General features: G+C 39.1%; 1 protein-coding gene across 1 annotated transcript in view; it reads left to right on the top strand.

Moving 5' to 3' along the window:
* The window catches only part of UXS1 (UDP-glucuronate decarboxylase 1), a 71,529-nt gene that overhangs the window by 42,935 nt on the left and 1,167 nt on the right, over nt 1-27,427 (top strand). Inside the window, exons 7-14 of the mRNA XM_068925484.1 lie at nt 1,584-1,688; nt 2,999-3,058; nt 3,535-3,656; nt 13,441-13,560; nt 19,023-19,066; nt 23,333-23,393; nt 23,995-24,052; nt 25,636-25,739. Of these exons, the coding sequence (XP_068781585.1) occupies nt 1,584-1,688; nt 2,999-3,058; nt 3,535-3,656; nt 13,441-13,560; nt 19,023-19,066; nt 23,333-23,393; nt 23,995-24,052; nt 25,636-25,739 (674 nt within the window). The remainder of the gene's footprint in view (nt 1-1,583; nt 1,689-2,998; nt 3,059-3,534; nt 3,657-13,440; nt 13,561-19,022; nt 19,067-23,332; nt 23,394-23,994; nt 24,053-25,635; nt 25,740-27,427) is intronic.

Here is a 27,427-nt window from a genome sequence, read left to right as displayed (position 1 = left end):
AAGGGAGCAGGTAGAGAGAAGAAGCTTAAGAGTGAGGTTGGAGTTCACCACTGCGATGGCCAGCAGTGGCTTTAGCTGTTGCTTCCTGTTTCATTGCTCTAAGCCACCTTGCTTGAAGCAGTGCGCATGCTGCCCGTGAGCTGCAGTAAATGCATTCCTTGGGCATTTCTTTGGTCTGCTTTTGATCTACCTATTTTACTTGGTATTGTGACAACGCTATGCTGAGGTGAAGTTATGCTTTCATGCAAAGACATATCTTGAAATTTTCATACGTTTCGTTCATATCCGTGAAATACTTAATGTGGCAGACAGAATATGCAACTGAGGTGTGTTTTTTTTGTTTTTTTGTTTTTTTTTTTTAAAGCAGCGTGGTAGCACTTTGAATCGAGGCTGAACTGGGAGATCTCTTGCAACACTTGCTATCTTTGGATGTTGGTCTAGTTAGTCAGGTTAATACAGATTGCATACTGTGCATAACTCTGATATTGCAGTGGATTTGCTACTGAATGGAAATGCTTGATTTATGTTTTTGATAGGAGAGCAAATAGAATAGTGTGTTCCATGAAATTATGTTTCTCTGCTTTTTTTTTTTTTTTTATTATGTGAGAACAAATCCTCACCAGTATGATACATCTGCTTAAATTTCATCCCGCTAGCTCTCTGGGCTGTCTTGAAGTCTTGTAGGTTACTGGTCCTGCCTGCTATAGAGGTTAAATGCTGAAGACCCAGGAAATAATGGCAAGATGTAAGAGCTGGATATGTTTTGTGGCACCTGCTTGAGAATACAAACTGTCAAATGTCATTACTCTGTCAAGATAGTAAGACTTAAGGGTGATGGAGTCATGCAGATCCTCTTAAAGCTGATTGTGTATTTATGCTGGCAGTTAATTGTTCTCCTTAATGAATCTGACTTGAAATATTTTCTCTGTATGTTGGTCACTGTTGACATTTTGAATTTAAATAGTGAATAAAACTTAAACATGAAAATGTAAACTATCTTGCCTGGCCCTTTTCCATCATGGAAACATTCATTATTTTGCAGGATTTCTTGTATTGTGCCATTACTACTTCACTGACAAGTGGCTTACAAATAAAAGTATAGTATGTTTTTTTTCTGAAAGGTTCCTCCTTGTCTAGGAAAATTTATCTGCCGTTTTTCTTGTGATTCCACTTGAGAAAAATACTCTGAAGCTGGTAGTCACTTAACAAACTTGAGGGGAATAAAATTTCGCCTGTCCTCTTGCAGCTTCTAGCATTGACTCTGAAGTACTCGAAAGTAAATTTTTTACAAGTCGAAAAATCTCAGCACCCCACCTTTCTGTATCTATCTCAACAATATTGTTATACATTAAACTATAGTTTTTAATTTACTGAAAATCAAGACTTGCTGTGGGTTACAATAGGTTTGCATACGCATCCTTTGTAGGTAGGAGTATAGTAAGTGCTGAGTTCCAGTGTTAGGACAGACAAAAATAAATACTTATTTCTTGACTTTCTAATGCTTTCTCATTTAATGAGCTACACAGGAAAATAATGAGGTTTTTTTCTCTCTTCTTCCCCCCCCCCCCCACCTTGCTCTGTAGTGGACCAGATCTATCATCTAGCATCTCCCGCTTCTCCTCCAAATTACATGTATAATCCTATAAAAACATTAAAGACCAACACTATTGGGACATTAAACATGCTGGGTGAGTTGAAGTCTTTTTTTCTTCTTGCTTAACATTGTTAGACCTAATATCACCTGGACAGAGTTTGGCAGGGAGGGCAGCTGAGTCATATATATGTGTGTGTGTGTGTGTGTGTATATATGTATATGTAGGGGTGTGTGTATATGTGTGTGAGAGAATATATAGATAGATATAGATATATAAAAGAGTCAGAAAAATAAGGGTTTTTCCCTCTTTGAAGATTTTTGTGCTTTTTCTTTAAACGTATCTGCAGGTCAACTCTGACAGCATGCAAGCTCAGATGGCAAAGCACAAGAACTCATGTTTGCCATGACGCTCATGTTTATCATGAGTTACTGTTCCTTTCCATCACAGCAAATGTTGAATTATGTGGAACTCAATGGCTCTGTCAACCCCAAACATTAGTAGCGCTGCTCCCTCTTGTACCTGTTTTGGCTAGCACATTCTGCAAGGATGTTTAATGTTTGGCTTCATACTAAATACAAGGCAGAATTCTCAGCTTTAGCTATCTATTTGATGCTGTTGAGGAATGGGCCTGTAAATAGAGAGCCTCAAAGCTTTACTACTTCTTGTTTGTAGCTTTAATCCATTTGACATGTGCTGCAGCTTGAACTGGGTGTCTGTAACCATAGAAGTTATTATAAGGCAAACAACCTGGATCCTACCCCTGCTGAGTTTCTCATATGAGAGAGATGATGCTATTGGGTATAGTTCAGAGAGTTAAGTGATTTAGAAGCTGCTATGCTACCAGACAGTTGCATGGCCTGGATAAGAGTTTTGTTTGCTTGGCTATGCCAACGGTAAGGTCACAAAGTTATTGGAATGGAGTGCAGAGTAATCGCAAATACTGGGCAGATTATTCAGCCTATTTAAAGGGGCAAAAATTAGGTTTTGTCTTATAATAGATTATTCTATATATATATTTTTTAAGTAGCTGTCTTTCTGATTTTGGCGATCATGACATAATGTATAGTTTCAAGATCTGGACTATGTAACTGGAATGGTTTATGCTTGCTTGGCCTTTATTTTGAGCATAGTGTATTAAGTTCTCGATCTTGGTTCAGTGTAACTTGTAGTCCCAGAAGCAAACGTATCCCATATGGTGTGTGATGTTCTACTGCTGTCTCAAGGCCCTAGCTTAAGATTGGGAGCAACAAATGTGATTTGCAGCTAGATTTAACCAGTCGGAGAAATGGAATTCCGTTTAAAAGCATGTTTAAACATGATCAGAGTAAAGCAGTGAACACAACCAAAAGATTCTTTCACATGCTCAGATTATATTATTTTTCCCCTTATTTACCAAAATCTAGGGTTAGCCAAACGTGTTGGAGCACGGCTACTACTGGCCTCTACATCGGAAGTATATGGAGGTAAGAAGGATAAAAGCATTCTTAGAGCTCTTGAGGTATCAATAACCAAAGGGTATTTATAAACCTTCTGAGGGATGATATATTTTCATCGCTATCTTACCTTAATTTCTTCATCAAGTCTACTTCTCACAGTTCAATATGTGAGCATTAGTACTTGCTTTAAGTCTTTTGTCAAAGTGGTGGAAGCAGGCTCTGACTGTTGTCTGTAACATTCCTACCTCTTGCTTTATGACCTAAAGGTTTTTGTGGGAATTTTGAATGTTGAACTCTGATTAGAATCTAGAATGAAATATTTTGGTTACAGTGAATACTCTTTTCGTGAACGATGTTGAAAGGTAATATTTTGTAGATATACATAGGCTAGAGAGAAGTTGTTCAACTGCAGTAACACTAGTGATCTACCAGAAGAGTCATTGCATGTAATCACCCTTTCTGTTGATAAATCAAGACTATTTAATTTTTGTTTTTCTCCACAGATCCTGAAGTTCATCCTCAAAATGAGGATTACTGGGGCCATGTCAATCCAATAGGCCCCAGAGCCTGCTATGATGAAGGAAAGCGGGTTGCAGAGACCATGTGTTATGCATACATGAAGCAGGTATTAAAGCTGTATTAGATTCAGCGGATTTGCTATAATTATGAGGGCCAAATATACAGCAAAACTGGAGTGTTGCCTATATTTGAGAATAGAAGGGAGAAAGAGAACATCTTGAGTAGGAGCATTTGTACTGCAATTGCAAATCTGTTTTCTTTAATGCAGAAGTTTTATTGCTCCCATCTGTGTTGATATTTCAGTTCAGTAGCATTCTCCAAGAAAATGTGCTTTAGTCTTGTCATTAGACTTGTTGTGTCTTTCAGTATCATAAATAGTTTTCACACAGATTAAACTGAAGTGACCTTACTAATTTGGGAGCCAGATAAGAGTTGCTTAGAGTTGGTCTTGTGCTTAAGTGTTTTGCTGAATTGGGCCATTACTGATAAAAGTGGAATGTTTAATAAGCGTACTTGAAATCCAAATATACGGGTAAAAATTAAGAAGTTCAGTCTTTAATGAGTACTCATATAAGAGCGGACTACTTTAAATCACTTTAGAATGTCTTCCAATTATGTAAGTATAAATATATCCCTTAGTGAAAGATATGAATACTCAGTTGTAGAATGTGTTTTTTTGGAGCTACATTAACGTGAGGTTAAAAATGCATTTTAAAATATATTTGTGAAATGATACATGCAATCTTTCCTAGGTTTAATAATCAACAAGGAGAAACTTATCATTAACTAACCCAGCACTGACTTTTTACCTGCATGTGAATTTTTTCTTATTTAATTGCTACTCAGGTAGTCTCTGGGAGATTATTCCACTGGAAAATGTGACACATTAAATAAAATCATATCACTGTTTGTCTGATTTCACCTTTGTATGTTAAGGCTGCAAACACTATCAAATGTAGTATATTCTGCAGAATTTTAAACCTTTAAATGTTAAAATATTAAATGCTTTTTAAAACCTTGAAAACAAAATTAAATAGTAAGAATTTGAGGGGGAGGGGTGTTTTGGCACAGAGGATGTAGTAATTTTAACTTATCTCTTCAGCCAGGTAGAGAAGAAAGATCTTGACGTTCGTATCTCCTTTACCCTACTTCAAAGCTTTTAAGTTATAATATGGTGATTCTGTGGGTTTGGAAACTCGTTCGTTGTTAAATATTGCAGTTTTTATGAGAAATCCTTGTGCTGTAGCGTGTTGAATTTTCTGCGAGTCTGTGGTACGTGCTGCACTGTTCTTTTAGAGGGGAAGGCTGTAGGTCATTTTGGAAATCATGGGCTGCATCTTAGGGCCATGGGATGAGTCATAATACTATCCCATAAGTCTTATGCAAGATTTACAAAGAATAGTAAAGGTTTATAAAGTGGAACTGTGGTGCACACATGCATTAAATAAAAACTCATGATGTAAATGAACTCCCTGCCTAAGGGCAGCCCTGTGAGATTCTTCCTGTACTTTATTGCAGATTAGTGAAGTCTGCCTAAGCTTATATTATTCTATATTCTGAAACACAGTTTTTTCAGAGTTTAGGTGTTATAGTGTTATTAGGGGAGGAAGCATTAGCTTTTGCTAGTGTTGTTAGTGTATCTGACTTCTGCTATGAATATGGGTATTGTGCTTTTAAGGGTGCCTTCTGATAGGAGTTACCTAGTCCAAAAGAACCGGATGTGCAGGATTTCAGACTAAAACATTTCCAGAATCTTCTAAGCTTCAAAAAAAAGAAGAAACAAACTTATTTCTCTTTTTTGTCATTTCTTCCAAAGTTTTCTATCATTATGCACATTCTTAGGTATCTTAGATGACTAGTCATATTTCCGAAAATACAAAAAATAAAAATATGCTTCCAAATTATACTTCCAGATGGGCTGTTTTGAATCAGAACAATTCTTGATTATATTCAAAGCTGATTCTGTATACACAGTTGTTGCAGTTTCTCAGTAGCCTGTCCTGACCGAGACCTTTTCAGTGTGCTCCCTTCCGCTGGCAAGGTTGCTTTTTCACTGTTTTGACCCTATGAATTAAACATTTCTTGACTTTGGTCTCCTGTTTACAGCGGCCTTCCTTTGACAAGCCCAGCAGGCTCGGCACCAGCAGCGCTTCCTCTTCAAGGAGTCCAAGAGCAGTAGTAGCATTTTCTTAAAGGGAGAGGAGGGGAATTGAACCATTTGCTGGAGAATTGCAGGGTTCACAATTTCAAAGCATATGTACAAGTTCCTGTCGTCTCATGTGAAGCACCTGAGTCTGTGATTTGAGAGGGTGTTTGCTAAGAGCTTTTGGGAGCAGCTCTCCCTCCTTAAGTTAGTGTGGGAACGGAGGTCAGCTGGTGCTCCTCAGTGCACCTGTCAGGTCCATGCAGCTGAGTGGAATAAATCCAGGCTGTGTTATCCTCCCTCCTGCTGGAACTCTTCTGAAGTCGCTGGGAGCTTTAGTTCCTTGCTCTGTTCATTTGGGGACTAAGCTGCATCCTCTGTTTTAGACTTTAATACCCTTTTCTTGGTCTCTTATTCAATGTTTATCAGCACTCCCTCCTGAAAAGCCTTTTTCAGGTCACTCCATTGCCCCAACAAGGTGCAAGGCTTAGTTTTTGAAACTCTTTGTTTATTCCCGATAACACCACCTTGTCTGTCTGTATGCTTTTTTCATTGTGCACTCCTGTCTTTGGCACTATTCTGCCTATCCTTCTTAGTCCTTCCTGTGCTTTTTTTGCACAGACTTCGTCTGTGGTGTGTACTTGCTGTAGGTGTGATATGCTTACACAGCTAGTAATTTTGCTTCTCTGCAAAAATATCTGGTAAACTAGAGCTTTAAGGTGATACCAGAATTTTCCAAAATGAATGGCGTTCTCTGAACAGCACAAGTTCTTGCTGGACACATAGGTGGAAAAAAAAAGTGCCCGGAGCGCGAGGGAGGAGGTTCAGCACATAACTGTGTGTTGTCATTTTGTGCTTGTTCAGAAGTTGCCATACGATATGCATTTAGCTTTTTTCAAAAAATATGATTGAAATTATGGAGCTGCCTGGAAGTCTCTATATTTAGGTGCCTTCCAACTCTGTGGCTTAGCTTAAATAGTAGTCAGAATCTGACACTACCTTCATGACAGGGATCTGGTATGTTTGCTTAGGCATGTTGTAAATGCAAACACGCACCATTTTAAATGCTTAGTGTATTAAAGGTGTTCTCTGAACCAGATTTAATTTCTCCTCTTCCACCATTAATCTGTTAAGAAATTCCCAAGACCTAAAGCAACACTTCAGATCACCATGGAATGGTGCAGGGAAACTTAAATCTCCTTCCATTTATTTATTTTTCAAGTAGATGGGGGTTTTCATACCAACATGGGCAACATGGTGTGATTTTTGCAAGCTTCAGTGGTAGCAACTGAACTTAGTTGTATGTGATATGATGTGATAGTTTCCAAATTGCCTTTTTAAGCATACAGAAGTGAATTGAGTTACCATAACCAAATATTTCTGTCTTTAAGTCGACAAGAGTTATGCTTATAGAAGTTATGCTTATAGTTGCTTTATGGAATATTTCTAGATCGGGACTGAAGACTCCTTGTGCCAGAACACTTACTAGCTGACAGAAGAAAAGAGAAAGGCACGTTAGAGGTGAAGTTTATTATATTCGTGTGAGAGGATAAGTTGAAAGCTGTGAAATGTAGCAGTATGTTGCAGTTGCAACCTTAGGGTAATTTTCTGGTTTGTATTATGAGTTGCACTTTTTTCTCTAATCTTTAATTCACAAATTGGTTTCAGTAACCATAAAAAACCTTGATTCAAACTGTAGGGATAATGAAAACTGTTGATTGAATTGCAACTGCAAAGATATTGAATAGTGAATAGCCAGGTAGTTATTAAGTAATTAGATAGAAAACACAGCTGCGTTGGAATAAAGCAGCTTGCTCCTAAATGTCTCCTAGGAGTTTATCTTGCATTCTCTAGTTATTCCTAGCTACTTTCTTCCCTTAGTATTCAATATAGATTTATTTAAGCATTCAGCAGTTTTATTTTGGTATTGTCGTATGAAGTTTGCTAGCAGATTTGCTTAAGACAAGATGCAGATTTGATTCTCTTTGTGGAAGAATGGAATTGAAGTACTTGCGCTTCTGGAGAAGAAGAGGAGCAGAAGCATTGAGGAGAGAGAAGAAGAGGAAGCATTATGTCTCATCAGGGCAGTAGTCAAAAGCTCAGAGAACAGTCCTTAGGTCCAGAGATGATGGTTACTGCTGGGTATATCAGGCCAAAACTAGGCAGTAGTGTTAAAATATCACGGATACCTTTAGCTTTTTAGAAGCCATGCAGAGGAGTTTCACATCCAGGAATAGCAGGCTTGAGGTGAAGCTTGGAGAGAGGAGTCTGTAGAATGCTGCAGGCTATCAGCCACATCAGGTACTGCAGCTGATGCAGGAAAAAAAAGCTGTGATGCTACAGCCAACATATTCTCACTGCTGACTAAGAGGGCACTGACACCCCTTCAACTGCAGGTGACATCACCTCAGCTAGTGTTCTCCTATTATCTGAGTTGCTGTATGCCAAGTCAGTGAAATTCAGAAAGAAAAAAGAATTGGACACAATTCCTGTGCTCTCTGCAAAGTTTGAAAGGTCACGCACTCAGTTATGTCAGTACTCTCAATAAATGCAGTGATTCCGTTGAAAATACGAAGCATTGTTTGTTAGTCATGTTTTTAATGAACTGGCTCCGCTTTGCTGAGAGAGGAAGCAGTGCTAGTTTCAACCACAGTAACTGCATGGCTCACAACTAGGTTTTTATGCTTTGAAAAAGAGAAATGTCAGATAACTTTACTGAACTACGGGGAAGTTGTGGTGGTGGTTGTTGTGTGTGTATTTTTTTTTTTTTTTTTTAAGTCCTGTAAGCTGCAGTAATTTGGAGATCAAATACTACCAAGCTTTTGAAACTGGTTTATTCTAGTTGCTATCATGCAGTACTGCCATACTTCTCTGTCAGACTGTCATTTTCTGAAACTTTCCTGTATTTCTGCTCCATACTATTGGATTCATGGATTTGCACACTTGCTAGTGAATTTTCAGAGCTGTCTGGAAATCTTTTTGCTGTATAGGAGCTTTGCACGTGAACCACAGCATCACTGTGTTTGGCACTGTAAAATGTAAGAGTGGACTGTTGTCACAGAACGGACAAGGTTGCAAGGGACCTCTGGAGGTCATCCAGTCCCCTATTGTCTTCCAAAGTTGTCTGTTGTTAATATCCAGCTAAAGGGAGCAAGCTGAAAGTGGAGGGAGAAGCGGAACCTTGTAATAGCTAAGGCAATATCATGCAAATGCAGCCTATCATTTCATCAGGTCATTGGTAGTAGAAGCCTTGCTGTAAAGCAGAGGGTTTCTTTACTAGAGTATCTGTTTCTAAATTGTGCTGGTATACCTGCCTTGTTAGAACTTCCCAATGCAAACATGGCATGTATGCAGTAGGAGAAAACCTTCTGATTTTCCTTCCCATATTCTGACAAATGGTTTTGCTAATGTTGTAGTAGTACCTTCACTGTTTCTGCATGCTTTGTGCTGTTAACAATTGCAAAAGAACTTTGTGCTAGGATAGAAATTGTCTTGCAACGATTATCAAAGCCATGGATTAACAAATACAGGCAATCTCCCCAAAAAGGCTTGAATGCTTCCTGTAATCTGTGCTCTGGATATTTCTTGGTTTCCTTGCTGTTCTATAAGAAGTCAATTTTCTGATTTTTCCCTCAAGTAATCATCGGAGAACTTAGTCTGTTGTTCTTGATACTGCTGCACTGTTTGGTAAGTTGAAGTCAGGAAGACTTTAAGTGCTTTTTAAAAGATTCATTCCAGTAAGTTTAGCCAGTATTTGAATAATAATATATGCATAGTATCATTTATCTTCCGATTCAAACAGGAAATTGTTTTTGACGTTTTCTCTATTTGGTAATCCTCTTATCTTTATCTGTAAGATAGCCATGGTGGCTCTAAAACTGTTGTCAGGGCATTACCTTACACCCATAACTGCCATTGTCGCATTAATTCATGGGTATTATGTTCTGCAGAACTCTCCATCACACTGAAGTCTAGAACTAAATTGTCCAGATTATGAATTGTTGTTTGTTTGCATATATTCCTGGCCCTTACTGAAAATTGTGTTTAAGTTCTCATTCACTGGGTATTATTGCACTGGTTTTAGCTGTACTGGCTAGACACAAGCTGCCTCCTCACGTTCAGAAGCCAGGTTGTGCAGTTCAATACTGAAGTTAAAATCCATCTGATGGGGATATCCTCGTAGCTGAGGCATGGACACGCTTAAACGGGTGCACATCTCTTCAAATGGCAATGTCTCCCATAAAAAGGTCGGTGGAACGGGCTTGTGACTATTTGCGTTAGCCATGTATGATACAAACAAAATGCGTGCAGGCTGAGGCAAGCACCAGAAATAAGATAAACTTATAACAGGGAGTTGTGAATAATGATATGAAGAGACCTTGAAATGATATGATAAATTCTCTAGTCTGGGAAACGTTGAACTATAAGCATGATAATGATTTCAACCACGAGACAGGAGAATTGCAGATATTCCTTGCCTTGGTTCAGGAACCTGCATTGTGCTAAAGTGAAATTAGATACAATGTTTGCCCTTCCTAGCTTATTTAGGAGCTTATCACTTAGGAAATTTGATCACATCATTGCTATGTGTTGGCAAAACAGTTGTAAAAGTTGTTAGTAACGAGAAATGAATATCATTTTGCCTATACAGCAGGCAGTGTAGATAGATAGATAAACATATAATACCTTAGGCCAAGCCTCGTTTTTGTTTAGCTTAAAAACATATCACCAATGGATCCTGGTGATTGGTCTGCCAGTAATTCTGCTGTGATTACAATGCAAGATATGAGAAATGATTTTTCATTTTTTTTTTTAATAATTTGTAATTAATTTTTAAATAATTTAAATTTAAATAATTTTTAATTAATGATATCTGAAATACGTGGGAAAGAATAGCAGTCACTAAGAAAGTGACTAATAAAACAAGGGATGTAGGCAGCAATCTTAGTAGCTTTACCCAAAATATTGATCAAGACTTGTCTCTTCTCACTTATATCCATCCGACTGCCTGGGCTTTCATTCAGAGATCACTCATCTGCTTTAAGTTTTTTTTTGTTTGTTTGTTTGTTTTTCTTTTTGGTCAGTGAATCTTTAATTGTCTGCTGGTCACTTTGCAGCCTTCTTTTTCCTGATTTTTGTGTGTGGAGAGTTCTAATTTATGCTTCCTGTTTAGATGCATCCACAGGCTTTGTGAAAAAGGAAGGTTTAACACTTAATTAGTAAGACAGGTTTGTCTGATGCTGTAATGAATTATGGCGGCAGCATATGTTGAGGCTATTTCAATTAAAAAAACTTCTTAATATTTGAGTTATGTTCTATAATGATCCATTTTCTCAGGCAGTCAAGACAAGGAGACGTCTTTTCTTGAAAAGTTTGCTATGCTGAAATATGACTTTCTAAATTAAGATGTTACCATAGCATCTTTGATACCTTGATGCTTTTTGAAGCCAGGATCTCTAGGACAAATAGCTAAGAAAACATGCTGAAGGCCATGGAGAACTTGGAGGCAGAGGGGCACAAAAAGACCCCTGGGTACCTAATGCTGCTTTTTTGTCTTCACTGACAGCTGTAGGATACTCTGAGCTTTTTTCTTTTTTATATTATTATTCTTTACTATGCTCAGCCTGTACCCACCTTCTTCTCTTTATTCCACCATGGCTTTATTTATTTGGAGGAACGATCTATCTGTGAGCCATAAAAAAATATTTTCTGCATCTTTTCTGTCTGTCTGCTCCCTCTGCACAGGCATGGTCTCTGTGAATGTGTCCTTACTGGTAAACAAGAGAGTCGGCGTGAACCAAAGTGATTTGATTAAAAACGCAGCAGTATGGGCTATTTAGCTTGCTCCCTGGCTCTTTGTTTGGATTTTCAAGGAACTTTCTTCTCTTATAATCTGCTATAAGAAGGCCTAGCCTTAAGCAGTGTGGACTAAAGCCAGTTGATCCTACTTGGTCTCAGGGCCAGGGACTGGTTTCGAGTTCTATTTTGTTTGGCAGTATAAACATGGGCTGAAAAGGTTTCCTTCTTTCTTTAAGATCTAATAAAAAATTGTACATGAGTTAGTGCTAAGTTTGCCTGTAAATCTGGGAAATGATTTGCTAGCGGAAATATTGTGGAGGAGTTGGTCATAGTTAACATGGCGTTGATATTCAAATAACCAGGTATGGGAGCGTACCCCTCAGTATGTGTAGGTAGTTAATGCAAAAAGGAGTAGAGAACGTGCTGAATGTGCACAAAGGATCACCAGGAGGTTTTTCTGAAGTGAAAAGAGAACACTTAGGTCAAATGTTAAGTTCCTGGCACCAAAATATATTTATTTGTGGAAAAGTTTCTTACAAGAAGATAGATCCTAGTTTTACAGGCACATGTCAAAGTTCAGCTGCACAGAAAATAGATTTTCAAAGCAGTATGCTGAAAAGGCTTTACCTGATGACACTTTAAATAAAAAGTTATGCATTTTAAAAGACAGCATTGCCACGTTGGACAAAAAAGAAAACTTTAAATAGAGAGGAGGGGAGGTGCTGGGTTTACTATTACACTTTGAGTGGCGTTTTTCTTACCTAGAGCCCTCACTAGTTTCCAGCCAGTACAGGAAAACAAGGCTGCTGCTGTGGCTTGTGCAGTATGAGAGTCACTTTTGGTCAGTATAGTTTAATGAGTTATTTTCATCTTGGGGCTCTAGCTTCCAAGTGCCTTATTTTCAGTGCTTGTTATTAATGGATATATCTGGAAAGCCCACATGAAATACAGTCCCTCCGAGGAGGAGTTAATGTCCTTTTAGGACAGAGTGCTGGGGGAAAACAAAAGAACAAACTCTTATCAGAGTATATTCTGTGACACAGTGGCGACATTGGTAATGGCTCCATGATATGATGCTGGAAGCATACATTTGACATGTTACAGTGCAACGCTTTTTTAACTAACTGCAAATGAAGAGCATGTTGCCGATTGCTGCATTTCATGTGGGCAGGAACCTCTGCTGCACCCAAGATAACACAGCAGTGTAAAGATGATGTGAGGTTATTTTGTGGCAACACTGGGCATTGTTGCGCGGTTATACCTGTTGGTAAACAGTAGTTAACATCTAAAGTGTTAGGATGTGTTTGCAGCTTTCATTATACTGTCTGTGCAATGGTAATGCTACTGCTTTCACAGAACTGTTTTAAGGATTCATTTGTTTGTAAGTCATCTGGAGGCCCAAGAGAGAAGATCAAGTTTGCCTGCAAGTTTCTCTGCTACATGAAGCTATGTTTATTTCCAAGAAAACTGTTTTTAGGGTTTCTCCTGAATGAAGTGTGTGCGAGCAGCATCTTTCAGCCACAGATGAACCAGTAACACACGTCCTGTATGCACACCCCTGTCTTCCTGGGAAATGGAAACCAGCAGTCTAATTGATCTGATCTGTCTATGTCTAGATAAGCCCCAGATGGAAGTTGTTGTTGCTGGAAGAATACTATTAAATACGTTAAAAGTTCTTAGCAAACAAAAATGCATACACTGAAATCAGCAGTGCTAGCGCTAATTTAGAATTTGCATTGCAAACGGTGAGAATTAGTGTAAATCATTATGCCCTATGCACTGCAGTTTGCAGTAGGGTTGATGAGAGGGCGGAACTGTTTCGTGGTAAGAAAACAATGTATTTTTTAATCTGTAAGAGAGATTCTTAAGGAAGCTTGCACAGGAGGGGTTAATTTGCCCTTTTTGGAAGAAAGAAGCTCTTAGTAATATTTCTTTCTCTTTGCCACAGGAAGGAGTTGAAGTGAGAGTTGCCAGAATATTCAATACCTTTGGTCCTCGAATGCACATGAACGATGGTAGAGTTGTCAGTAATTTTATCCTGCAAGCTCTCCAGGGAGAACCCCTAACTGTAAGTAATGACCTCTTAGTGATGTGATGAGTCCATTTGCTGTATAGCCTATCCTCATGTGCTATGAAAAGAAGCTGGATTTTGAAAAATACTGATGTTTTCCACCTCCAAAAGTCTAATATCACAGTGTATCAAGCTCAAATGTACAGAATTAAATGTGCATGGATGCACTTTGTCAATGCTATTGCTCTTCCTTTCCCAGAGAGAAATAAGGCTACTGGTTGTAATGTGAGAAAGCGTTTTCAGTCATCTTGAACTTAAATCTCTGTCACAGCTCTTCCATGAGAACAAGTCATGGCAAGATCCACAGCAAGCAAGCAAGCAGCATGTTTTTGTACTTCCTCCTGTTGAGGAAATTTTTTCTCTCAGCTCTTTTTTGGAAGTTAGTGATCTAAATGCCTTTTTGTAGGACTAAATAGCAGCCAAAATTTTCCATGTGTAAAATAATATTAAAGGCCCTCAGGCTACATCCTTTATTAGTAAATAAAGCAGACCAGGACCATTTTTTATGACTACAGACAAACAGACGTGGCATAGCTCGCATCTATACAGTTAAATTTTTTGGCCTCCAAAACAAGTTACCACATCCAGAGTGTCTGTTGTGAGCAGTCCTTTGGCTCTTGCTAATGCTTAAACAATGTCACAACATTGTCAGGGAGAGCAAGAGGTGGAAAGGGCCAAAACTGTGCCAAAGATGCTGCTGATAATTCAACAATACGGACAGTACCTGGCCTATGTCCTGGCCCTGTTTAGTTTACTATTATAAAATAAAGGGCGTATGTAATAAAAGTGAGAGAAGACATCTTAAAACAGAGGGAACGATTTGGAATTTGAGGTCTGTTGTGAGCTAATGGAAACATTTATAGTGTACTTGATATACCACAGAAGTGTCATTAAAATTCATTAATACTGCCTAGATTTTACTGTCTCCCATAACATCCTCATAGGCAAGATCAAGAAGTGTGGGCTGGATGAGTGGACAGTGAGGTGGATTGAGATCCGGCTGGATGGCCGAGCTCAGAGGCTTGTGATGAATGGCACAGAGTCTGGTTGGAGGCCTGTAGCTAGCGGTGTCCCCCAGGGGTCAGTCCTGGGTCCAGCCTTGTTCAACGTATTCCTCGAGGATCTGGATGAAGGGACAGAGTGCACCCTCAGCAAGTTTGCTGATGAGACTAAACTGGGGGGAGTGGCTGACACACCAGAAGACTGTGCTGCCATTCAGAGGGACCTGGACAGGCTGGAGAGCTGGGCGGAGAGGAACCTCCTGAAGTTCAACATAGGCAAGTTTAGGGTCCTGCACCTAGGCAGGAATAACCCCCTAACAGGAAGCAACAGTACAGGCTGGGGGGCTGACCTGCTGGCAAGCAGCTCTGCAGAGAAGGACAATGGGACTCCTGGTGGACAACAAGTTGAGCATGAGGCAGCAGTGTGCCCTTGTGGCCAAGAAGGCCAATGGTCTCCTGGGGTGCATGAGGCAGAGTGTTGCCAGCAGGTGGAGGGAGGTGATCTTCCCCCTCTCCTCAGCCCTGGGGAGGCCTCACCTGGAGTACTGGGTCCAGTTGTGGGCTCCCCAGTACAACAGAGACATGGCGTTACTGGAGAGAGTCCAGTGGAGGGCTGCAAAGATGATGAGGGGACTGGAGCACCTCTCCTCTGAAGAAAGACTGCGAGAGCTGGGCCTGTTCAGTCTGGAGAAGAGAAGATTGAGGGGAGATCTCATCAATGTGTACAAGTATCTGAAGGGAGGGTGTCGAGAGGATGGGGCCAGTCTCTTCTCAGCAGTGCCCAGCGATAGGATGAGAGGCAACGGGCACAAACTGAAGCACAGGCAGTACCATCTGAATCTGAGGAAAAACTTCTTTCTCATGAGGGTGACAGAGCACTGGCACAGGTTGCCCAGAGAGGTAGTGGAATCTCCTTCCCTGGAGATACTCAAAACGCACCTGGACGCGATCCTATGTAATATGCTTTAGAGGACCCTGCTTGAGCAGGGGGATTGGACTAGATGACCTCTAGAGGTCTTTTTCAACCTCAACCGTTCTGTGATAGATTTGAAGAGTGAAGTCATCACTCAGAGGCTTATGGGCTCTTATTCTGAAAACAACTAAAAATGTTGCTAAGTGCCTCTACAACGCAGCTGTCTTGAGATGGCATTCTACTGGTGACTGTAAGTCCAGAGTTCAGCCAGATCTTCCTGTAGGAAGGGAAGACAATCTAAGGAGGGAAAGGAGTAAAATTTTGGCATCAACTCTTGCTGCTTTGATTCTTATAGAAGAAAACCTGAAATTGGACAGGGCGTTTAAGAGTCTATACCAAAGAGTCTGTACAATGGCAATAAGTCATGCCCTGGCAAGAAGAGGCTTGGTGTCCTGTAATAGATCTCACCTATTTTAACTTTTATTTTTTAAATACAGCAAAAAATGGCTGCCCCTTGCAGAATTCATGTTGCAGACACTGCCCTGCTGATTGGGTGAAATCTAGAACCCTTTGAGGAAGCTCAAATTGTGTATAACCTTCCAAGTGATATACACCATCTGACTTAAGTTCACTGGTTGTTTTTGAAAGTTTAGTCTTCTCTAGAAATCAGCCTTTGCTTACTTGCTTACTGCTTATCAGTGATTATCATCTTAGGCAATTTTCTATTTTTTACTCTTAACATTGTTGGGTCTTGGCTACTCTATTACTCCTAACCGTTGCTAAATTTCTGGTTTTGCCTTGTGATTACTTTGTAGTAAAAAGTCTGTTGTAATCTGAATACTCTGTTTACTACATCTCCTGAAGATTAACTTTTTCCCTAGAGTTTTTTTTTTCTACAAAAGCAGCATTCAAATGTGTTTGTGAAGAGTATGGCTGTAATTTTGTAATGCTGATGGTGACTTAGTGGCCAGTGGTGATTGGACCCATCGCATGATTAATGTCAGATAAGTCTGTCGTTAAGGCTGCAGCTCCCTGTGACTCAGTCTTGAATAGCTGGCAAAAACAGTAAGCCCAGCTTGCCTAGTCTGTACTGATCAGCCTTTTCAGCACTGTATAGGCTAATTGCACGACCCCTTGTGTTCAGTGCAGGTGCTGGGGAGATAAGTCTGATGCTTAAAGCTTATGTTCTAACTATTCAGGAATAAGCACTTGCCAACCTAATTTTGCAGGAATTCTGCTGCTTCTATGCTGCAGCAGTGATATTAAGCTATTTAGAGGAGGAGAGGGAATCATCCTTTGCTAATAATGATTAAAAATAAACTAACTCATAGTTTTTTCTTTGGCTAGATTTTCACATTTTATACTACTGTGTGCTTATGCCAGGAGGCAGTCCCATGGTTTTCTGGTGGGAAAATGTGCATTAAAACATGATCTGAAGTGGTTTTGGAGTGTTGGATGCACTTCAACAATATTCTAATTTTTTTCCCCTTCCTTCCTAGATCATAGCAAGATTGAAGTGAATTACTTGTATTATAATGATAATCCATTTCTTGTCTGTGGTTTATTTGCAAAGAAGTGTTTTTCAGGCTGCAAATGTACCTAAGACTTGGGGTGTCCGCTAATTAGCAAGCTTTCGGGACCGAGGACCTGTTAGCAAGACCAGCTGGCTGGAAGAACCTATGGGGACATTTCTGTTTTTAATACTTGCTTAACAGTGTTCCAAATGTTGTTCCTTCTGTCCCCCAAAAAAACAGTTATTGATGAAAAACACAAGCCTCTGGCATGGATACGTTCCTCAAATGTGAATGTTGGGCCAGCCTCTAAACAGCTAGGGTAATTGTTTGCCCAAAGACTGCTTTATTTTTTCCATCTGTTTGATACCGCTCTATACTTGCGACTGATGGGCAGAGTTTTGGAGTTGTGGGATGGAAGGAATCTACCCTACACCAGCCTTTTCTTGACGCCACATTGCACTGCTGCAGGCAGTTGGTTATATTTTGTAGCAGACTGCCCAAATCTATCATGTTAGCTTGAAACAAAGCAGGCATATACAGTGGGGGCATCCACATGGGATTATTTTATGCATTCCCCCCTCCCTTTCAAAACACTCCTTCTGCAGAAATTTGAAAGCTTTTACGAGTTTCATCTTTTTACTGCTCAGACTTCTCTCAAAAGCTGTAGGGTGAGGCTGGATCTGTTTGTTGCAAGACACTAAGCAAATACAAGGAGGCAAGAAGATGGTGCTTCTTGCAGACTTTTGGTCCTTGTAGGACTTGCTTGTATCAAAATATGAGTGTGACTGTGTGCTGGTTTGTTGATATTTAATGCTTCCAGGACATCATACTGGGAGCATATAAGTCTGAGCCTCTAAAAGTGTTTAGAATGTTTATGTAACTTGCGGAGGGTCAGATGGGACTTTGTCTTCCCGGTTTGTTCCTCTAGTGCATGTAGAGAGTTGTTCCAGTGTTTGGCCTTGGAAATGTCGGTGTGGGGTTTTTTTATTCATGCTTAGCTTCTTAAGTTTTATTGAAAATAGCCATGTATCTTTTATAAGTAGAACTGAGTGAGAACAATCCCTGGAAGTTCTGTGAAACCTTACTAAATATGAAGACATAATCTTATTTTAAAAAATGCAGTCCTTGAGATATTTCAGAGTGTCAGTAAGATAAGTCTGGAATCAGTGCTAACCTTTGGGAGGGAATATTGAAGGCTTGTTGTTTTGTTGTTGTTAACCTAACTGCCATGCTGTCTGGACCTTATCAAGAATGTAACAGAGGATGAAACGCTTTAAACATTTCACCTGACATCACTGTTCCTTAGGGAGTAACTCTCTGAAAATTACTGGATGTGAGAAAAGAACTGAGGGTGGAATTGTCTCGCTGACCAGGTCAAATAAAATGAGTTGTCAGCAAGAAGCAGTGGTTGAGATGAAAAAAATTTTACCCTTGTATTACCAGAGAGTTTGGCTGACAGGAACACCTAATGTCTAACCTTTTTAGAAATCAAACAAATCTGTACAGGTGATTTTGGGAATCACGTCCACTAGAATTTTTTTGTCCTGAACTTCTTGAACTACTAACAGTAGTGGTTTTTTTAAGACCACTAACATTTTATGGTTTTTTTGAGGCTGTCTTTTGTTAATGAGCAAATAAAAATTGTTTGTCGTAACCACATCTTAATATTCTGAGGTTTGCTTCAAATATTTGGCTTATTTTCTGGCTGAGTTCATGCTGCAGCCTCTTTCAGTGCTCCGGGAGAAGACAAGACATGGCTTTGTCATGTATCTCAGAAAATGTTTCCTACATCCAGAATTCTGGATTAATGTGATGCATAAGGGTATATTTACCGGAGACACTTCCAACAGAAAGATCTTCAAAGAATTGCTGCTTTGCCACAGGCTCTGCAAGCACAACTTTGTCGATCCTTGTAGCATGGGCTTTGTGTCCCAGGTGTTTCTCCTTGGAACTTTCTTCTAGAATGGTGAAGAAATAGGGGAAAAGTGGACTTTCATATTTGTGTAACTTCTAATTTTCATCTCTTTTTAGGTCTATGGACCTGGAACTCAGACAAGAGCTTTCCAATATGTCAGGTAAGTCTTTGTCTGTGCTATCTGATATTTGTTTACTTACCTTGATGGCTCTTTGAGCTTGGCCAGCTTAGTATAATGCAAAACAAGTATGCACTTGCATTTTATAAAAAGAAATAAATTGTTTCCGTTCTTAGGACAGCTCTGCTTTTAGATAGGAGACACTGAAGTTTTTCAGAAATGCCCGAGAAGCAAAACATTAGTTGGTTTAGAAAACTTTGAATTAGGTTATTGATGTGCTCTTCCCCTAGAGGGGCAGCAAGCAAGCAGTAGGTTTGTTATGCTGCTTAAAGCCTCAGTGGTTTGTAAGTGCTTGCATTTTAATGCAGTGCTGCCACCTTGTGTCTTTGGGGGGTGTTATGGTCAGCGTGTGTGTGCCCGTTTCTGGCAGAAGGAAAGAGCTGAGACCCCCTCACCAAATATTGCTGTAGCTAATATTGGCAGCGTATGCAAGACTAGAATGTACTTTCACTAATAAAAAGTGAGAGACGTGATGCCCCAATTCTTGTTTACAGGATTATCCATGTAATACATGTTTTGATGTATTACTTTCTTAGTCCTGATTTCTATGTTAGTCTGTATGTAACAGGAAGTTGCAATGGCAGATCATTTAGGAGGGCTGCAAAGATGATGAGGGGACTGGAGCGTCTCTCCTCTGAAGAAAGGCTGCGAGAGCTGGGCCTGTTTAGCCTGGAGAAGAGAAGATTGAGGGGAGATCTCATCAATGTGTACAAGTATCTGAAGGGAGGGTGTCGAGAGGATGGGGCCAGTCTCTTCTCAGCAGTGCCCAGCGATAGGATGAGAGGCAACGGGCACAGGCAGTTCCATCTGAATCTGAGGAAAAACTTCTTTCTCGTGAGGGTGACTGAGCACTGGCACAGGTTGCCCGGAGAGGTGATGGAGTCTCCTTCGCTGGAGATATTCAAAACGCACCTGGACGTGATCCTATGTAATATGCTTTAGAGGACCCTGCTTGAGCAGGGGGATTGGACTAGATGATCTCCAGAGGTCCTTTCCAACCTCAACCGTTCTGTGATTCTGTGATTCGTGATTCTGTTTTACAACTGATTTTGGAATTCACTTTGGGGGGGGGGGACATCTGCCTCTGAATGGATTATATGTGATTAAGAATGCTAAACACTTTTCGTTGTCAACTTTCTGTGGAAGTTCTCCTAGCTTAGTATATGGTAGAAATTATTTCAAGATTAGAATTCACTTGGAAATATGAAGGGACTTGATTTTGATTTTCTTAAGGAATTTTTGTTTGTTTGTTGTTTTCCTGGTGGTTAAGGTGGAATTGCCTGATAAAGCTGTAGTCATAGGCGTCTGCAAAGTCAAAGCATATCTTTTTCTGTTGATTCAGAGGGACAAGTTTCATGTATCTAGAGTTACTGCATTTCTTTTTTTGATACCACTTCCTTCCAAGGCTTGTGAGCTTGAAAAAAAGAACTTTTCAAATAAAAGCGTAGTCCATAAGCACATGCTAACTTCAGATGGTAAACGTTATGCTTTAATTTTGTTCTACATGTCCTTTTAAGATCGAAGCCAGCATCCTCCAAAGTGGAGAACTTAAGTATTTTCTTTGCCGAGTGTTAGACTCCATGAGACTGCCTACATTCTGCTCATTAATTTCTGGCTAATGTTTCAGGGTTTTGTTTGGTTTTGTTTTAAGAACGGAAAACAGCTTTTACAAATAACTGAACTAACATTACCCGTTTAGTCAAATACTTCAGACTCCAGAGTCGTGCAGGACTACTGTGACTTTGTTTCCCTTTTCAACCAAAATAAAAAATTTTTTGAGGCTAATATCTTTTTTTGTTACAGGACGCTAAGAAAAATCTTTTAAAAAGATAGGCTTGATATTTGAAAATCTTAAAACACAATTATACTGTAGGGATTTAGGGAAACTTGAAACGTCATTTTTTATGCTGAGGGAAGGCTTGCTAATGTATTTCAGTGACATTTGTAATTAATAGCACTGAATATATTTAGCGCCATGAATACATTCCCATGCACTGTGTTTGTTTTGAATCACGGCATTTGCACATGAAAATCAGTAAATGCAGTTGGTTAATCTAGTTAAATTTGAGCATTTTATTTGCTTTGGGCAGGTAAAAACCTAAGGCTCTCAAGAGAAGTTATACCTTCTTGTCAGAGCTTCTGGTTTGTGCTAGTGAGAAGAGGAAATCTAATGTTTAGTTGTTGGAGTCTTTCTCAAACAAGTGGCCAGAAATGGGCATTCACAATTTTGTGCATGTGTTAATGACTGACGTTAGCAGCCTACATCAAGCTCATCACATTACTGAACTCATTCTTAGAGCTGATCCTGTTCGCCAACCAGGGGTAAAATTCAGAGAGCTGTCTGGTACGTTTTGATTTGTTGTTCTTATGACCTTTAAAAAATAAAGGAAGGTTTTGTACCAGAACATAAAGTAGAAAATTTGCCATTTCAGCTATCCTCCGTGACCGTGCCTTGTTAAAAATACAGATAGGAGAAAAGAATGATGACAGAACAGGATCCTCTCTAGTAGGTGGCATTCTGCTTATATAAAGCCTTAATGAAATAAATTAAGGAAAAATAAATTAAAAATGCACCTTGAGCTCCCATTTTAAAATTCCATACACACAGCAAGTGAACATCCATTTTCTTTTTACCTTAAATTTTCTTTTTATATTTAGGTCAAGTCCCATTCTCTTTTCCTAATGCCCAAGTAGGTTATTTTTCTGCCAACAAGACCGCAACCAGTTTGAAAGTACAAGATTCCTAAACTTAGGCTATGACAGCTCATTGTTCAGATGTTAAACTTTGTCCTCACTAAGATTGGTTGCATGAATAAAAATTCTAGGATCAAACCCTTGAATTCGAGTTCATTGGAAGTAAAATATGTCTTTGTATCTTCTTCCAAAATGACATTTCAAGCGCTGGAGATTCTTTTTGTGAGAAGGTTTAATATAAACAGTAACAGCTTTTGGAAGATTTTCAGAGTAACGTAATAGCAAACTACAAATCATAGTAGCTGTTGGTTTAGAATTGATAAAAATTGACAGAACCAAGAATAATGCAATACTTGGGGTAACATAGTTATGACTGCTATTATGGTCAAATCTTGACTGCCACGAGATGAAGGAGTTTCTTATGTTGTTCCTGCTAACTAATTACCGAAGATTGCAAGATAACTAATAAATTCAATAAGGTTCATTTTGAAATAGTTCATTATGGCTGATAAAGGCAATGTTAGCTGCTTTATTAATGGCAGGCATTTCACTTGATCAAGCTCTTCATTGGCTTTAAGAAACTTAAAAGAGAAAGCGAAATTTGTAATTTGATCTTGATGGCTACATATGCTTCCCTCGAAATTAGCAGTATTTATTCAGATACAACAGTCCATCTGCAGTGGTCAGATTGCAGTATTGAAGTCTGTTTCAGCTCAATAAGATGCACATTTTGTTCTGTCTTGCTAGCTGAACTACAGTGCCAGGCTTCTACTGTTGGTTTTGAGGGGGGGGGGGGGTTATTTTGTTTTGTTTCAAAAAAAGCATGCTGCACTTTTAAATATTGTTCTTTGCTTCTGCTAAATGTAATAATAGTGATGGTAGAAGCTGCAGAAACACACATCTATTCAAAGTAGCCATTGTTTACCTGATAATAAGCCACAGTGAAAGGCATCTGAATTTGTGTGTCCAGAGATGAGCTAATAAGTTTGTTGCAATAACCCAAAATAACTTTGGGTTATTTTGTTGAGGAGAGAGGAGACAACGCCAAAATACTGTTTCTAACAAAGTCAGTTTAAAATTTTTAGAAGTAAGGAGCAAACACAAGCAACAAACTGTAAAGCAGGTAGTGTTGTCATGTGCGTCTGCATGAAAAACTTACTGTGTCATATTTGAAATATGTTGGAAATTGGCCTCTAAATAAGCAAGCACTTCGGGTACTGGAGGAAAGAAGAAAAGTTGCTGTCTTTCAGTAACTTTTTTTTATTTCTTGCTTTTATCTTTCATATACTCAGAAGAATTGTAGCCAGTGTATTGCAGACATAATCACCCGTTAAAACTAACCTTCAGTTCAGCAAATTTTGTGATAGAAACTGTGGAGCAAACAGCCAAGGAAACATGGACCCACTGAAATATGCGCTGTAAATCTGATATTGGCATTCCTCAGCTGACTGGTTTGCTTTACTGGAGTTCTGAGGAGGCAACTCTCTTCTTAGATGAGAACTTGACTTACAGGGAAATGGGATACTGCCTCAATCTGTTCTTTCCTTTTCACAGTGATCTTGTGAATGGGCTGGTTGCCTTGATGAACAGCAATGTCAGTAGTCCTGTCAACTTGGTGAGTATGAGAGTTCTGCTATGTTTGCTTTGCAGTAGCCAACATCACCATCACCTCTGTTTTTTTCCTTGTCGCTAATGGTAGCTTCTAGAAGAAATAAATGCAACAAAAATGCTCTTTCCATCATAAATAAAGCCTATATTCTCATTATAAAAAAGAACATTAAGCCCCTAGATGTTGGGATCTAGTAGTTCCAAGAACAAGAGAAATTTGCTGATTTTATTTGTTTTAGCAATAAGATTCATGTGATTAGAATATGAAAAAAAAAAAACAACATTGGGGGACTGGGGAATACACAGATAATAATTGAAATAATTGAAATAATTGAAGCCTTTATTTTTAAAAAAGGCACCAAAGGAGTACCCAGGTTTCAGTAATTAGAAATTGCTTTATGCTGGCCTTGGTTGGAGGAAAATGGGATAACATTGGATTATGTCATTTTTTTAATGTTAATTATTTTTTCCCTCAAAGTAGAAATGGAGCATAATGTTTAGCTTTTTCACAAAGTTGAACATAACCCTGTTAGAATTATCTCATATCAGAAAGCTAGCATGTCTGGGTTTTTTAATTGCTGTTGTAATGAATATTCTTCCATTTCTAGGGAAACCCAGAAGAGCACACTATCCTAGAATTTGCCCAGTTAATTAAAAAACTTGTTGGTGAGTATGATAAGCAATTCTTCAGTGAAGCTCATGAAGTATTTATTGTTGTGTGATGATTATTACTTGATTAGTGCATGTAATATATGGATAATTTAATTGATCTTTGGATTTCTTAATAAGTTTATCAAAGGCATTTAAATGTATGCTGATTGTATAATTAAATATTAATCAGATAATCTAAATCTTCTTTCAATTGCATGTAAAACAGTGCATGAACAGTAAAATGAATATATTGCGTCTGTGTATTTGAGCGACCTGTCCCAGTACTTGTATATATTGTTTATGGAAGTTAGTAGGTTATTACTGGCCAGTGAAGAGACTTCCTCACTGCATGTTGTATTTATTTCATGGAAGGTATATAAATTATTGGCCATCTCCTTCCTCTTCTACCCCCATACTATTTTAGGTTGTATTGGAGTAGAGATGACAAGTAAATATTATTATGGTCTTATGTATAGTGTTTGTCCCTTAACAAAAATGCAGGATGACCCCAGAACACATACTAGACAAAATGGTAAGCGCGATTTTAAAGACATTGTACACATGTAATGAAAACGCATGAATGAGAATACCTTGCATAACTTCCTAGCTGAAATATGAATACTTCTGGAATAGATTCAGCAAGGTATTTCTTCTCAACTCTGCAAGCTATTCTCCTTTAATTACCGTTTTAAAAGCTCGTGCTATGGTGACAGTCTTTCTCTACCTTTCACTGATCTACCAGTGATTCTTCCAAGGTCTGAAAATGATTTTTACACGGGCTGTCGGCACCTTCCTTGTATGTGGCCAGGAAGAAAACACTGTGGCGCTCCCTTCCTCTTGCTCTGAGATCCATAGCAAATCACGCTCTCAAGAATGGAAGTAAATGGCTGTGGTCAGTCTTCTAATGTGGTTTCCTCGTGAGATGAAACATACCGATGGCATTAGGCAAGGATTTTCAGTCTGTAGATCCCAGCAGTGCTCCTGAGGGATCTACAAACGGCAACTGAGAAAGGCAGGTTCAAACGTACAGTACAGAGACTGATGCATGTGGTAATTCTAACATGGGACTCTTCCCACTGGAAAACATCTGAGAGTCCGCAGATTGGAGAGGTATATTGAAAACCACATCACCAAACCCATCTGGGCAGGTAGAATGGCTGTTACCTCCCTTTGCCTGTTTGCTCACGAACAACTTGGTCTCTTTCGCTGTACCTGAAAAGGTGATTTAGTTCTGCATCCGTTAAATCGCTCACAGATGACACACAAACAATTTACTGGATTTGCTCAGAGACCTTGTCCTGTCTCTGTATGTTGTCATGAGGAAAGCCAAGTACTGTGCTGGATCTGTAACAATCAGACGGAAGAATTTGGGCAAAGAGAAGTAAAGTCCTTTTCCAGTGCAAAAGTGCCCAGTAACAGCTGGTTCACCCAACTGTTGCAGTCACACAGCAGCTACATCTGTGGGGAGCATTTCAGTGGTAGGAATTATGAAAGAGAAAGCTTCAGAGAGACCTGGTGCTTCAATAAGAAGGAAAGATGTAAATAGCAGAGAAGTATAGTGAATTGAGGATGATAACGTATAGTCTCTTGTTTGTTAGGCAGTGGAAGTGAAATCCAGTTCCTCTCAGAAGCACAGGATGACCCTCAGAAACGAAAACCTGACATCAGAAAAGCCAAGTTATTGCTTGGCTGGGAACCTGTGGTATGTATAATTGTATTGCTGTTGTGCCTAAAAACGTGGCGGGAGGGAGGGTGTTCTAATGTGTTGTCCAGGTCGCATGACAATAATATCTTTTAGTTATCAGAACATCTGTTGAACAGGACAGCTGTTTATAAGGCTGTAAAGTGCCTGGAGTCTCTCAAACATTGCCCTAGCTCATGATTCAGAAACTCTTGGGTAAGATTTTATGGCCTGTGCCATATTCGAGGGCAGATTGGCACAGGGATTTCTAATGACTTAAGTAGAAAGAACTCTTGTAGGATAGGTGATTTAACTTCTTTGCATGCATAATATTAAGCAGCTACCTTTCTGTAAGCCTTTGGAATATGTGGTACATAGTAATGAAAGCTAATTAATTTGCTGTGGCTGCAGGCCTCATTCCTATTTTGCTGTAGTAACACAAGATATGAAAGGAGAAATTTGGTCTTATTATATCAATGCTATTTAATGAAAATATTTTTAAAAATCTTCAGAGTAATTTTTAAGGTGATCTGCAACATCATTGCAATTTGGTGCAATTGCAGTGCATCAAAGAAGAGAGAAAACGTGAGCCACAGAAAAATATCACTTCTTGTTAGAGTGCGTTTAAAGTGAAATATCATCTGAAACTAAAGCAAAACAAACAGTGAAGCTAATTTGAGATAGCAGACACTTTTACGGCAGACTGAACTACAGCAGACCAAGGTGTTCTTGTTCTGGACTACAGGCATCATATGTGGAAATGTGCAGGGCTACACATTGTTCTGTGTGTAGAAACTTGAAATGTGCTCAGGGTTGATCTAACTTTATCTTACTACCCCACTGATTCCTCTTCACCTCTGAAGGTTAGTTATTAGCCATCTGAGATAATGTCAGGTTTGTGGCTGTTTTGCACAGATAAAATGTAAGAAATGCAAAATGTCTGTATCACTATTGTTTTCCTGCTCAACCTTTCTAGTAAAGTTACTGTGTGTATGTATAAGTGAGCATAGCTGAAGATAAGAGCTGGTTTGTTTGGGAGAAGTAAGGCCCATTTAATCCCAGAAAGATCTTGACTTTCTTAGGCAGCTCCGCTTTCTAGCTAGGTTGGTGGTTTGTAGGTTTTTTGTGGATTGCAGATGAAAACCTTTCCAGGAAAGGTCTGGAGCCCTGTCTAGTGTAAACGTAAGCCTATTAAGAGCAGGAAAAACTATCTCCAGACAACTTCAAAAAGATTCAAAGACACCAGAGATTGCCAGAGCTCAAGGCACAAGGAGGATGGAAAGTATTAAGGATCACAAAAGGTTTGAAAGTTAATTTTGATATACTTCTGACCTTCTGTGTTTGAGGTCAAAATTTACTCTTAAGTTGCAGCACAATGTTGGCACATGAAGTTGTAGGCAAGTGTTTTGTGTTGCTATTTTATCCTCCTGTATTGATGATGGTATCAGCAAGAGGAGCATATGGCACCTGAGAAAAGTGGGTAATATTCTTGCTGTTCCTCTCTACAAACTATTATTTTTAAATACAGACCTAGAATATGAAAAATTACAATTATTTGTATAGAACTTAAAAAAATGGGGCTGATAGTTTGTATCTCTTTTTTTATATTTTAGTGCAGCAATTTAAAAAAAAAAAAAAACTTTTTACCCTTACAGATCTTCTGTGGAAGAGGATCTTTAATAATTAAAACCAGAAAGGGCTTAAATTTC

The sequence above is a fragment of the Struthio camelus genome, chromosome 1 (genome assembly GCF_040807025.1).
Source record: "Struthio camelus isolate bStrCam1 chromosome 1, bStrCam1.hap1, whole genome shotgun sequence".
Taxonomy (NCBI): Eukaryota; Metazoa; Chordata; class Aves; order Struthioniformes; family Struthionidae; genus Struthio; species Struthio camelus.
Note: the sequence above shows the minus strand (reverse complement) of the source record. Positions and strands in the feature narration are given on the sequence as shown.